General features: G+C 46.3%; 1 protein-coding gene across 5 annotated transcripts in view; it reads left to right on the top strand.

Annotated features, from left to right (window-relative positions):
* The window catches only part of LOC135378985 (zinc finger protein 431-like), a 102,819-nt gene that overhangs the window by 78,901 nt on the left and 11,096 nt on the right, over positions 1 to 12,822 (top strand). For all 5 annotated transcript variants that reach the window (XM_064612197.1, XM_064612195.1, XM_064612196.1 and 2 more), the window contains one exon: positions 1,738 to 1,890. In XM_064612197.1, the coding sequence (XP_064468267.1) occupies positions 1,752 to 1,890 (139 nt within the window). In that variant the 5' untranslated portion in view covers positions 1,738 to 1,751. The remainder of the gene's footprint in view (positions 1 to 1,737; positions 1,891 to 12,822) is intronic.

Genomic DNA, 12,822 nt, shown 5'->3' with positions numbered 1-12,822 from the left:
TGCTCCACTTATGATACTGATGTCTCCAAATCCACTCCATCTATGTATATTGATGTGGCCTGTTTCCTTACAATCGCTGAGCATTCCTAGAGGTCGTAACGTTCTATTTTTAATTCATGCTGTTTTCATAAGTTTCTATGCGAGATGTGTCAGTTGCAACCACCACATGCAGATAATTGAAAAGCAAAAATTGTCATCGTGGAAATTAAAAAAACTAAGAATGTCACAACCTCAATCATATATTTGTGAATACACTCCAAGTTCAAGCAGTCTCCTATCGCACTTTTCAAACTAAATACCTCGATAATGTAAAACCTCGAGACTAGGGAACACGAAGGGTCACGACAAAGGGTCATGGTGTGTCTGCCCCTTTGTGCGACCTAGTCTTGGGGTTTTACATTATGCGGGAGATATACATTTATTAAAGGGAAATTTCACATTACATTAACATTTTACATTATGCAACAGCTGAGGGTGCACACACATCAAGACTGTCTTAGACAAATAGCCTCATATGCAGCAAACGAAGGTTGCACCTATAGGGACCTTTAGGGACCTATAGGCACCTTTTCTCCCCTACCAATGTGAAGAAGGGCAGTCTCATCGTTAGGCACGTTTATGCGACTGAAGAAAGAATTGACGACGGTTCTGTTAGCATACATGCACCGCCGAGCCACCACAAAAGAAATGACTGGTCGAGTCGGTCACAATGTTATCGCAACAGCACCATTCTCGTCAAGAAAAAACAGAAACCTGCAGTTGGCTGGTTGAGCATCTTTGTCTTTGGAAAAAATTACACCGTATTTACCAATATGACTTTTGTGGCGCAATAGGCGATTTAACATATTGCCCTTGTGCTCCGCACGGGGGCCCTCCGTCGCCCAAGTCACGCGCATCGCGCATTGCATCGTGGGAAATGTTTTACATTCGTGCTCGCTGCCTGTTGCTCGAAGTTGCAGGAGGTGAAGGAGAAAGAAAACCGAAACCGTTTGCGCTCTTCTTGTTCTCTCTGACTCATGAAAACTAAATCCCAAGGTGCAGCGGGGCTTTCGCAACACGGCGCTCTCTGGTGGGCATTCCATGCAATTTCTGAAATCGTCGATTCAGTGTCCTATCCAGGCCCATATATTCATTAAAGTCCGATAAAGCTCTCAGAGCTTACGTGGAGACCTTTAAGTTTAATCAGAGATAAAGATAAGAGATACAGTGATAATGTCGCTTTGCCAACGCTGTCGGGAGAAGTTTGATGATACTCTAAAAGTCCTGGGATTGTCAGGGAATTTACCAAAAAGCGGCTGAGGTCAGGGAAAATTGAGGGCAAGTGTTATGACGATGCTGGCAGCGAATAGCGAGTGCCGATCGGTGGTTGAGCGGCCACGCCGTAGCAACGTTGCCGCGAGTGAAAGTTTGCTAATACATACGACAAGCTCAGAGGAAGTAAAGTAGGGCAGCCTCACTAATACTCAATAAATGGTCTGTGTTTTGGAGGGATTTGTGCCTACACGTAGCAGCAGGCACTGAGCTGTCTTTTGTTTTGATCAGGGAGCTCGCTTGAAAAAGTCAGCGAAAACCTGGACATGTCAGGGAATTTGAAGACTGCAACGCGGTAGATACCCTGGTATAGGTTAAAAATACTATATAGAGCATAGACTAGGTTCAGAAAGGTATATGGAGGCTGTCACATGACATGAAACCTTGCAATGTTGCTTACTTCTCTTCTTTATCGTTTTACTTCAGGAGCAACGGCTGGCATGTGTGACATTAAAGAAGAACCTCGAGAGGAATCTTCAAACGAACATCCAATCGTGGAAGTGAAGACGGAGCCTTACAATGTTGCAGTCTTGACAGAGCAGGACCAGATGGGACACAGCTGTGACTCAACGTCTGAAGGTAAGTACAAAGTGCTCAAGGGCATTTATACTCATGCACGGGCACTCTTCAATGACCATTGAAACCAGCCAATTGGACTAGGGAGCCTCCATGGGTTGCTGCGGCTTTTGCGCTTTTCAGGGAGGAGACACCCTTTAACCGTGCCAACGCCGCCTTTCCTCCTCGCCCTTCCGCGGAGCGCGCATTTTGACTCCCAACTTGCTACGCGCTGCCCATTGCCGGCTGTGCATTTTTCGCGTTCGAGCGGCCATCCGGCACATATACACACAAGTGATTGGATTCCTTCGGTGTCTTAGCGTAATTGTACGTTTTGGGAACAGTCGCAACTCATCCCTCCGGAATTTTAAATCCAGCGTGCAACAAGCGTGTCAAAACTTCCTCTATGACTGCTGAAATCGGTCGTTCCATGAGTCATTTTCTCGGGTAAGACCAGAGTTCCAGAGATTTTTTTCTGTGTGTACCACGTTCGGGACACAGTTCTTTTGCATCGGAATTTACGCATGAAAGAGCTCCTTTTTTCTTTTCTCTATTTCTATGAACCACTGCTTGGGCTCAGTTCATCTCCGTATGGTTGGCATGGGGTCGTTGATCTGTCGCCTAAAGAGCTAGGTCGCGAACCAGTGTTCGCTCTTGTTTGAGTAGTTCCTACTTGATTGAGCAAATACATTCGTTGGTGGACGAAGAGCGCGTTGCTCGTATGATACGTCGTGCAGCGAAATGCCAGGGTGCTGTGTGCCCAAGTGTGCCAATCACTCTCGGAAAGGTGCGCGTTTGTATCGCTTCCCAGCATCTAAAAAAGCGGAAAGATGTTTCGCTCGCGCAAGTAAAGGGAGCAGAATGGGAACCAACAAGGAGCTAGTGCGTGTGCGAGGTAAGCAAGCACCTTTGCAGCGTGCAGTGTGTACCGTGTATTCTGGTAGCTCAGCGGTCATTTACGTTAAAGTAAATTAAATTGCGTTAAATCTCCGCAAAGCCACAACAAGCTCATTGAGCTTCGTGAACACGTACGTGCAATGGATCTTCCGTATATTTCGGGCAGCGTGAGAAATGTACTACACGTTACTTCGTACAAATGTGAAGAGGCATTCGTCTTTTATTCATAATAACGTCGACAATAATCTTCCGACTTGTAACCAACACAAAGAAGAACTATGTCATGTAATCGTGGGCAAATTTGTACAACTGCGATTAAGGGTGCAGTTGCGACAGGAGCATGTCGGTAAAACAACGTCGTCTTCAAGTACAACGGCAGCTGGCGTTGCACTTGAATGAGATGTTATAATAAAATCTGCTTGCAGTTAACATATTTCTGTTGTCTATACACATTCGCGTATTTACTATTGTAATTCGCTGGTCGAGACGCGACCGCGTGTGCAGGTGCAGTGACGAGTTTAGACAAACGTTACAAAGCATTAACAACATATTTTACAACCCATGACCAGCTCTACTAGCATATATGACAGTTTTGCTACGCTATTATTCTTCATTCTGCTTTTACACCCTTCCTGTCGCGAAAAATCGAGAAAAACGCAACCCCGCCGCTGACGCCCAATGCGGTGTGGGAGTCAAGATGCCGGCGCCCGTAGCAGACGACGGAGTTGTCGCCTCCCTGAAAAGGGGACGCACATGGAGGCTCCCTAAATTGGACCAGAGCCGTTTATAGGGAGAGTTTGGCCATTAGGAGGAGCCTAACTTGAAACGCGTCATGCGACGTCACGGCTAAGCCACCTCCCTCGCCGTGCTCTATTGTTGTCCCGTTGTCAGCCGGTCGCCGACGCCATATTGATGCTGATCGTTGTTTACGATGCAAGGAGGGAAGACACGTGCGTACATTGTCCTTCGAAAGCCCTTCGTCCTTGAACTCTTTCAGTTTGGTAACAAAACCCCCCTTATCAGAGGCGGCTGTGGGTCATAAGCCGGTTATTCCTGTACATTGCATTCATTGCGACAACAAAGCTGACGGACAGCATCAATATGGCGCGCATCAGATGGCTGATAAGCGGATTCTGCTTGGATTCAGTCTTTTTGGGCGGTGCAACGATGACTCTGACGTCAAAATAGGCTCCACCCACGAGGCGGCGAAAGATCAGAGAATGGCCAAACTCTCCCTATAAATGGCTCTGAATTGGACATGTGTGTAGCGCCACCAGGTGTGTAACCTGTCAGGGTAAATTGGTTCCAATGCCATTTAAGCAGTTGATGCTTATACGGTTGGTTGCACCTGCACATATTTTCAGTGACCATTGGCTTCAATGATTATTGAAGACTGAATGTGTGACAGGAACATTAGTCAGTACTAATTGAGTGGCAGCATATGGACAAAAGGAGGGATACAACAGAAATGCTTTTCAGTTTTCTGTTTGTTATGGATCAGTTTTTCAGCACGTGCTTTCGTCTGTGAAAGATGGCGCGAAAGTAGGCGAAATATACGCGGAGATTCTTTATCCGATTTCGTATTATTGCAGCTTTTGCAGACTTTGACCGCGTGAACAACTGCATACGTATAACAGAGACTGTTCTTCTTCTGGGCACCGTCCTGATCATTGGCATGGTAATTAAAGGGTTAGGTGTGACGTGTTTAAAGGTTCATGCGAATTGTGGGTCAACAGCTCAGAGGGAAGAAAGGGTCCGTACGGGCTTTTACGGCCGGAGTGAATGGCTGCTTTGTTAGAGTGTGGAGGGGATTATGTGAACGTAGTAGAACTACGTTCACACGGCCGCAGAAGCCCGTACGGACCCTTTCTTCCCTCTGAGCTGTTGACCCACCATTCGCATGAACCTTTAAACACGTCACACCTAACCCTTTAAATACCATGCGAATGATGAGGACGGTGCCCAGAAGAAGAACAGCCTCTGTTCGAAATATCGGCGGCTTCTGTCCTGAGGCAACTCCCTTCCTACATCACTATCGGTTCGCTGGATTTCTACCCATCTGCATACGTATAAGGTATTTGTAAGTGATAATACAAGTAATAGTAGATGGAACCAAAGGAATTAACTACAAAATTGTTAGGGTTTTTGGTTTTCGGCATTTACTTTAGAGCTGAGTCAAAGCAGCAGTGTGGGGAGTTGGAACATACTGACACACACACAAAAAAGAAAAAAAAAAAGAAGAAACGGTGCAGAGACAGGATGCGAATAGACAAGTGAAGCACTATCTTTTTTTCAGCACTTCGTTTGTTTAATCACGTACCATCTCTGTGCTGTTTCTTTTTTTTTGTGTGTGTGTGTGTGACTTTAAGGCATATTTGGGGGTGTTTGTCGGCATTTATAGTGTTCAATGAAAATCTGACTGTTTTTGGCAGCTATATTTCGCCCCGAAAATAAATGCCCGAATGTGGGCATCCGTTCGATTCTACGCGAAAGAATGCTTATTTTGTGAACGAGGCAAACAGCAAGCAGGAAGCAAAAAGTGAAACGATACATGTTTTTGTGAACGATGTCGTTTAATGTCTGTACAAAACTAGCAAGGGGAAGGGGTGAATTCACTGGGGAGATTTGGCACAGATTCATAATGCTACTGCAGGAAAAGACGCAGGCAGAAGGTTAAAACACAAGAAGTAGAAAAAACTGCCTACAGACTCACAGCTGGTGAAATTTTGATCGATACGGTCAACAGCGCACGGTTACATGAACGCGCGACAGAAACGATCAATCAGTGAATCAATTAATCAATCAATCGAGGCAGGATTGATGCGAGGAGGTGAGATAAGTCATTACATAAGTCGCTCGATATTTTGAACCCTGTTTGCCCAACCAGCCAATTTTTCTCTTGGGGGTGACAGAAAATATCGGTATTATCCGAAATTCGCATCAGAAGAATTGAACCACCTAAAATATTGAGAGAAAAAAAAAAGAAAAGCAATAATGGTTCATTTTCACATTCCTCCGAGCAGAAGAGGTTTGTCGTGACGCTTTTGCGCCTTCGTTTTCGGCCACCGGCCTGATTAAAAAGACCGAGCACGAGCTCTCCGCCGGCGAGTCGCGCGACAGCGCTGTAAAGCGAACTTCACCTAAAGCACGCATGCATTAGGTGAAGCCGACTTGTGGACTTGATGACGGCGGTACCTGTGTGAGTGTACAGTGACGAAATATCGCTTCGGGGTATGGAAGCTGGTGTTATCAGGCAGAGCAAGAAGCGCGTCAGGAAGGCATCCACAAATATTTCCCAGCTTACTAGTGCTTAGTCAAGTTTATTTTGAAGGGAAATTCGTTTTCTCGGACTGCTCAATTATTCGGACTTTTGCGCGGTCCCCGCCGACTCCGAAATGTCAGACGGCGACCGTATCCAGAAACTCTAAGGAGTTCTCCTCAGGGAATTCAACTGTGAGTTGTAGTACGGGAGCGCAGCGTGTGAAGACTTCCCTAACCTGCCTATTGAAAGTTGTATAAAAAAAATCAAGAAATCGCCAACATATCCGAATACCCCAAAGAGCACCCCCTTACAGTTTCTGGATATGTGCCTATCAACCTCTCAGTGCCATATGTGTTGGATGCACTGGCTAAAAAAGGCCTGCTTCCTTAATGCTGCAGCACACTAATAAAATTGTTAAGAGGCCAGTTGCAAAAAGTAGGTCACCGCACTCATGCCGCCGCTCATTTGTCAGCTGAAGTAATCTAGGAAGTAAAGGAAAAAATTATCCCCCCGTGACTGTCTCGTTTATTAAAAGTGACCCTCCTTTTCCATTTTGAAAGTCTACATGCGTTTTTCTCTTGAGTGGAAAAAAAATGGCACCATACAGAACTACATCTAATTCGATACCAGAGGTCGTCAGGAACTACAACAAAAATATAGAGGACGTTTATTTTTAGCCTTTACACTACAAACTTTTTATTACAACCCTACAACAGCACCGTAGATGTCGTTCTTCCAGTTGAGTTCAACAGCCAGATGGACAACCCCTCGAAGAAAATGTGCGACTTCAAGAAGCCTAATTACCTAAAATTTGTTAACTTTTTAATCGGATTATTTCAATAGCGAGATGGCAGATTGAGAGATTACCCAAGTTGTGAGCCATTTCACGTTTAACAAATCCTGAAACACGCAAGTGCGTTAAAATATCCATCCGCGCGGCGTCTACGGGGTCACAAACGGACATACACAGGGGCGAAAAAGCCATTCAAGTGGGATGTCTGCCCTGCGGAGTCCAGCCTGTGCAAGTCTCTGCTTGTAAATCATTTTCTATGTGCAGCCAAAGAGATTCGGCTACTTTCCCCCCTGTATATGTACTTCACTGGCTTTGCACTGGTCTTTCAGTGGTGAGTTTCTCACCCTGATGGGAGGACATTACGTTCCACGTGACCTTCTGACACCACCCACTCAAGCATGGCATTGCTAAGCAGGCTCCTCCCCCCAGAAAAAGCAACATCTGCCCCGTGCTGGTGTAGTGACGTTTGGGACTTGTAAGCACATGTACATGCAGCCAGAGAGCCTCGGAAAGTTTCGCCCCTGCATTTCCTTGCAGTATTGGGTAATGGATGCGTGTCACGGCATCTGAGAAAAGAGAAGAAAGTCTGTGAATGAAGAAATGACGCTGGGTGATTCCTTGATGCACTACAATCCTATTTTCTCCTACAGGAGTATCGCTTTTATATGACACGAACTGATAAATTTTAGGTAAACTTAACGTTTAATAAGTAAGTGTGTCCCTGATATGCCTGCAGCACGCAGCCGGCTCTTCCTCGCATAGGGGTACACATGAGCAATCTTGCTCGATTAAACTGTTGCAAATGTGTATACACATTGCGCGTTCCCTCGACTGATATACACATGGCGTTGCTACGACCCGAGCAGCAGTTCAAATTATCTGGAAGTTTCAGTTTATGGGATTGCGATGGTTCGACAACATTGTGCTAGTCACCATGGGCGGTTGACCCACGGAACGACCTTCAGACTACAGCAAACCATGTGGACTTGAATGGACTATGGAGCCTATGGAGCAATCACTTTGACAGAGTCATGTGCGCGCGCGCGTGTGTGATACAAGCGCCAGATTGAAAGTGGTTGGGATGTTTGTCATGTCAGGTAGCATTAGCTTTGTTAATGAATACATGTTTAAATCACCGACTCTTCAGGTACGTTTGGGGAACGCCCGTTATTGTCATTATGGAGGCTGCAACTAGCCCGTGCTAGAGGTGTGCTCCAATGCTGTTTTGGTCGGCTACGGCGTGATCACTAGTGCTTTTCAAAAATGACATTTTTTCTAAATGTCTGTGGGCCTCATGACGGTGTCAGTTTCAGTTTCTTTTCTCTGTAGGTGCTAAACTGCTCATAAGTAGGGCGTGATTTTTTCGGATTAAACCCGATTCTGCCCGGTTATTCCCCTCAGAACTGACCACAGACCGATTCGGTTAAACCCGATTTCTCCCCGAATTCTAGTCACTATGAAATCCTAAAATCCTCAAGTGACGTTTCCCCTGAAGACAAACAAAGGTCGCCACGTGTAATACACGTAAGAATGGGTCAGTTACGTTACCAGCAATACACCCATGTGTGTCAACACTGTCTACGCCTTCGGGGATTACCGCTGGAAGGTCACGACCTCGCAAGAAATAAAAAAAGAGAAATTCGGAAAGGACTTAATAGACAGGAGGAGAAACAAAAGCACCCGATAACACCCGAAGGTACAATTGTCACCCGATTTCTCCTTGAATTACAGATTTAAAAACATCACCCAATTTTTACCCCCCCCCCCCCCCCGAATCTGAAAAAGGCATTTAATCCGAAAAAGTCGCTCCCTACTTATAATCAGCGAGCTGGTTGGTGTCGTCATACATCCAGAAAAAAAATAATATTCCAAGACTTGGAAGTAGTGTCAGCTTACGCTCTCGCAAAACAGGTACACTAACCGCGTCTGTGCGTTATCTGCCACGCTTTATCTAAATCCCGGTTTGCGGAAGGGCGAGCTTGAGGGGCACAATATTCTGGAATAAGTTTGAGGCATACGAAAACGCTGTAGGCTCACCCATGTTTGCTCCGAGCGTTCTGTTCACTATGGTATGTGTTATCACACATATTTTTATTTTGTTTCGTGGTGCTTAGGAAGGATATGGTAATGTGTCTGCGTGGAGGGAAATACCCCAAAGACACACCGATATTTTTGATCGTATACTGATTTTCTTATCCGTGTCCCCTTCGAGAAAGGGCGCTTGTGTACCATGGCCCCAGAGTCTCCACCCCACATCGCCCCAGCATCGACACAAGGTGGCGGTCGCATGGAAGCAGGCCACGCGCTCCCGCGCTACGGTTAAAGGGGTACGCGGGGATCAACGCGCGAAAAATGGCAAAAAAAAAAAAAAAACGGATTTTCTCGAAGTAACATTTTTGGTGACAAAGGTCTGTCTTCTTGAACATGAAAGAACTGATGCTCTGAGGCTGGAACAACATAGAAGGGACAAATACATACAAAGCCTCAAATTGCCTAAGAAATTAACGATGAAAGATGAAAGTCACTGAAGCGGTTAGCCAGCTGTTTGACTCGGTAATCCTGAAGATGTGGGTTCGAGTTCTGCAGCTGGCTAACATTTTCAGTGACTTTCATCTTTCATCTGTCTTCTATATGATCCCAAAGTATTCTTGCTCAAATCCGCCTCAAAGTGCCTCAAAACTCGTTTTTTCTTAGGCATGGTAGCAGGCAATATCGCGAAAATTACGAAAAATTGTCGTTTTTCAAACAGCCGTGTCTCGGGAATGACATCACCGAGCGACGCCTGCACCAATCGACAGTACTTCAGTCCTCTTCAAAGTTCCCGCGCATCCGAACTTCTCCAGTGAGAAGCGCTCTGACGAAGAGTGAAAGTTCCAAGGCCCCGAAGCGGGAAATCCGTGCCACGTGATTTGTACGCGCGTTAACCTTGGCCGCCACTCGGTTGCCCTGGGCAACCGGCTCCTCTGGCCGCCGGAGCGTCTGCTCTTTCTCACGAGGGGATTGTGATCGCAACTTTTAGTTCCTACTTCTTGCTGTGTTTTCGAACGTGGACGATTCTTACGATGGACAAACGAGTTTTGAAATGAAAGTATGGCACCGTCCAGCATTTCGGAAGCCGCGAGCGGAAGCTGTCGACACAGAAAGAAGAAAAAGGCTTCTGCGCCAGCATTCGAAAGCGAGCGCTTTGTTGACGTGTTTAGCGGCGGTGATGTCGGCGAAACACGACGAAATACTTCTTTTGACGTTATTGTCGAAGCACTGTCCAGTACTTCTTCCCATAACCTTCTGGAGGGGTTGTACCATTCACGAGCACAGGTCGCACAGGCCAACTTCATTTGGAGTCATCGTTGGTTTTTGCCGGTGGTGCGCCGCGGGAGTACAAGGGTCGTTGACTTCAGTGTCTGGCACTGAGCCAAAACTTAGGCTAATTCGTGAGGATCTCGACCATTCGCATTCCCAGGGTTTTCTCCAAGGGAAGTTTGCCCAAGTAACGCCGAGGTGGAACATTCCTAGAGGACGTGACAGTCTTATTTTTTCATGTGAATCAATTTATAATTTATGCTGTCGTCATACATTTCTATGCTAGATGTGTCAGTTGCGACCGCATGCAGAAAAATGAAAACCAAAAATTGTCATCGTGGAAATTGAAAAAACTAAGAATGTCACGACCTCAACCATACATTTGGGAATACGTTCCATGTTCAAGCTGTCTTCTATCAAATTTTTCAAAGTCTGTAGGCCTTTCACAAAACGCAAAGATTTTGTAATTTGTAAAAATCTGTAAAAACGAGTTTTAGAGATATCCTAACATTTTTTCTGGTAAATTCATTTTGTGGGCATTATCAACGATGGTGCAAATTTTCATCATAATCTATTAAGAAACAAAAAGTATGTGTTGATCCCCATGTCCCCCCTTAAGGGTGGCCACGCCTGTACAGCTTTCAGGTGTTCGAACAATACGCAGGTTTACCAAAAATTACACAACACTGAGTACTGGTGCTAGTGACTCGAGAAAATAATAAGCAGCAGCTTAAATATGTAACAACAAAATAAAACTAAAAATACCCCTGCAGGAAAAGAAAAAAAAAAATCCCCGAAAGGCTGTTCTGTCCCGAAGTTAACTCTGGGGGAAGGGGGCTTCTGTCTGAAGGTCCAACACTACGTCTTAGCCGTAGGTCAGCATTTCCCGCAAAATGCCCGGCCTTTCCCATAACATCACATCACCATCACAGCCCATCACATCATAACCCATCATTCGACATCATCGTCACAGCCCATCACATCATCAGCCCATCATTCAACATCGACATCACAGCTCACCACATCATAACCCATCATTCAACATCAAGATCACAGCTCATCACACCTTTACCCATAATTCAGCATCAGCATCACAACTGATCACATCATTACCCATCATTAACCCGAGTTTAACTCGGAGCCTTCTGTTTCAAGGTCTAACACTTTACCTCTGAGCAAATACCGAAGGGCAGGAGCGCTTTAAACTTGCAAACACAATTGTGCACGAAGGGGTCTATTTGCGGAGTTAAATGCGGACAAGTGAGATACAACGGGGAATTCGGTAATAGTTCATTCCGAAAATGCAGCACAGAGACAGGACTAAAGTGGACTAAAACATACAAGGACACACGATTGTGCAAGATCGTATGTCCTGGTATGTTTCAATCCCCTTTAGTCCTGTCTCCTGTCCGAAAAACCTGTCTCCGTGCTGCATTTTCTATATGAACACGAACAGCGTCCACAGCGAACGTGGTGTGGTGTAGCTTCAGAGATTCGCCTGGGATGGTATGGCCTCTTATTGTCCAATTTCTGGAATTTCAGTAGCAAGAAAAAGCACTGCTACGCTCCATATTAAAGACCAGTCTCGGGGAACTTGTGAGCAAGCATCTTCAAGTTGGGCATTTTCAAATGCACGGCTCAGTATCAGCATAAGTTTTAAGACAGTTGAACCGCGATTCGACAACACTAAACTGGACACCATGGACGTGGTTGACCTCCAGTTACCTGAGCACCTTCTGTTGCACAACCAGACGCACGTGGGCAAGAAGCCATACAGGTGCAATATCTGCGCTGCGGAGTTTACCAGGAAGTGGAATCTAATGGGTCACCAGCGGACACACACGGGCGAGAAGCCATACAAGTGCGATGTCTGCCCTAGAGAGTTCAGCCAAAGCAGGTCCATACTGCATCACATGCAGACACACACCGGAGAGAAGCCATACAAATGCGATGTCTGCCCTGCGAAGTTCAGCCACAGCGGGTATCTACGGGCTCACAAGCGGACACACATGGGCGAGAAGCCATACAAGTGTGATCTCTGTCCTGCAGAATTCATCCAGAGCAGGTCCCTGCGGCATCACAAGCAGACACACACGGGAGAGAAGGCGTACAGGTGCGATATGTGCCCGGCAAAGTTCAGTCAGAACAGGCGTCTGCGGGCTCACAGGCGATCACACACGGGCGAGAAGCCACACAAGTGTGGTTTTTGTACTGAAGAGTTCAACACGAACATAGACCTGCAGCGTCACAAGAGGATGCACACCGGCGAGAAGCCATACAAGTGTGATGTCTGCCCTGCGGAGTTTAGCCGAAATGGGTATCTACAGGATCACATGCGGACACACACTGGTGATAAACCATACAATTGTGACCTCTGCCCTGCAGGATTTAGCCGGAGCAAGTCCCTGCAGGATCACAAGCGTACACACACGGGTGAGAAGCCATACGAGTGTGATGTCTGCTGTGCGAAGTTCAGCCAGAGCGGGTATCTACGGTGTCAGAAGCGGAAACACACGGGCGAGAAGCCATACAAATGTGATCTCTGTCCTGCAGAGTTCATTCAGTGCACGGGCCTGCAGCGTCATAAGAGAACACACACCGGCGAGAAGCCATACAAGTGTGATGTCGGCCCAGCAGCGTTTAGCCAGAGCGGCCATCTATGGAATCACAACCGGGAGCATATGGGCGAGAATACATACAAGTG

The sequence above is a fragment of the Ornithodoros turicata genome, chromosome 1 (genome assembly GCF_037126465.1).
Source record: "Ornithodoros turicata isolate Travis chromosome 1, ASM3712646v1, whole genome shotgun sequence".
Lineage (NCBI taxonomy): Eukaryota > Metazoa > Arthropoda > Arachnida > Ixodida > Argasidae > Ornithodoros > Ornithodoros turicata.
This window is presented reverse-complemented; position numbering and strand designations above follow the sequence as displayed.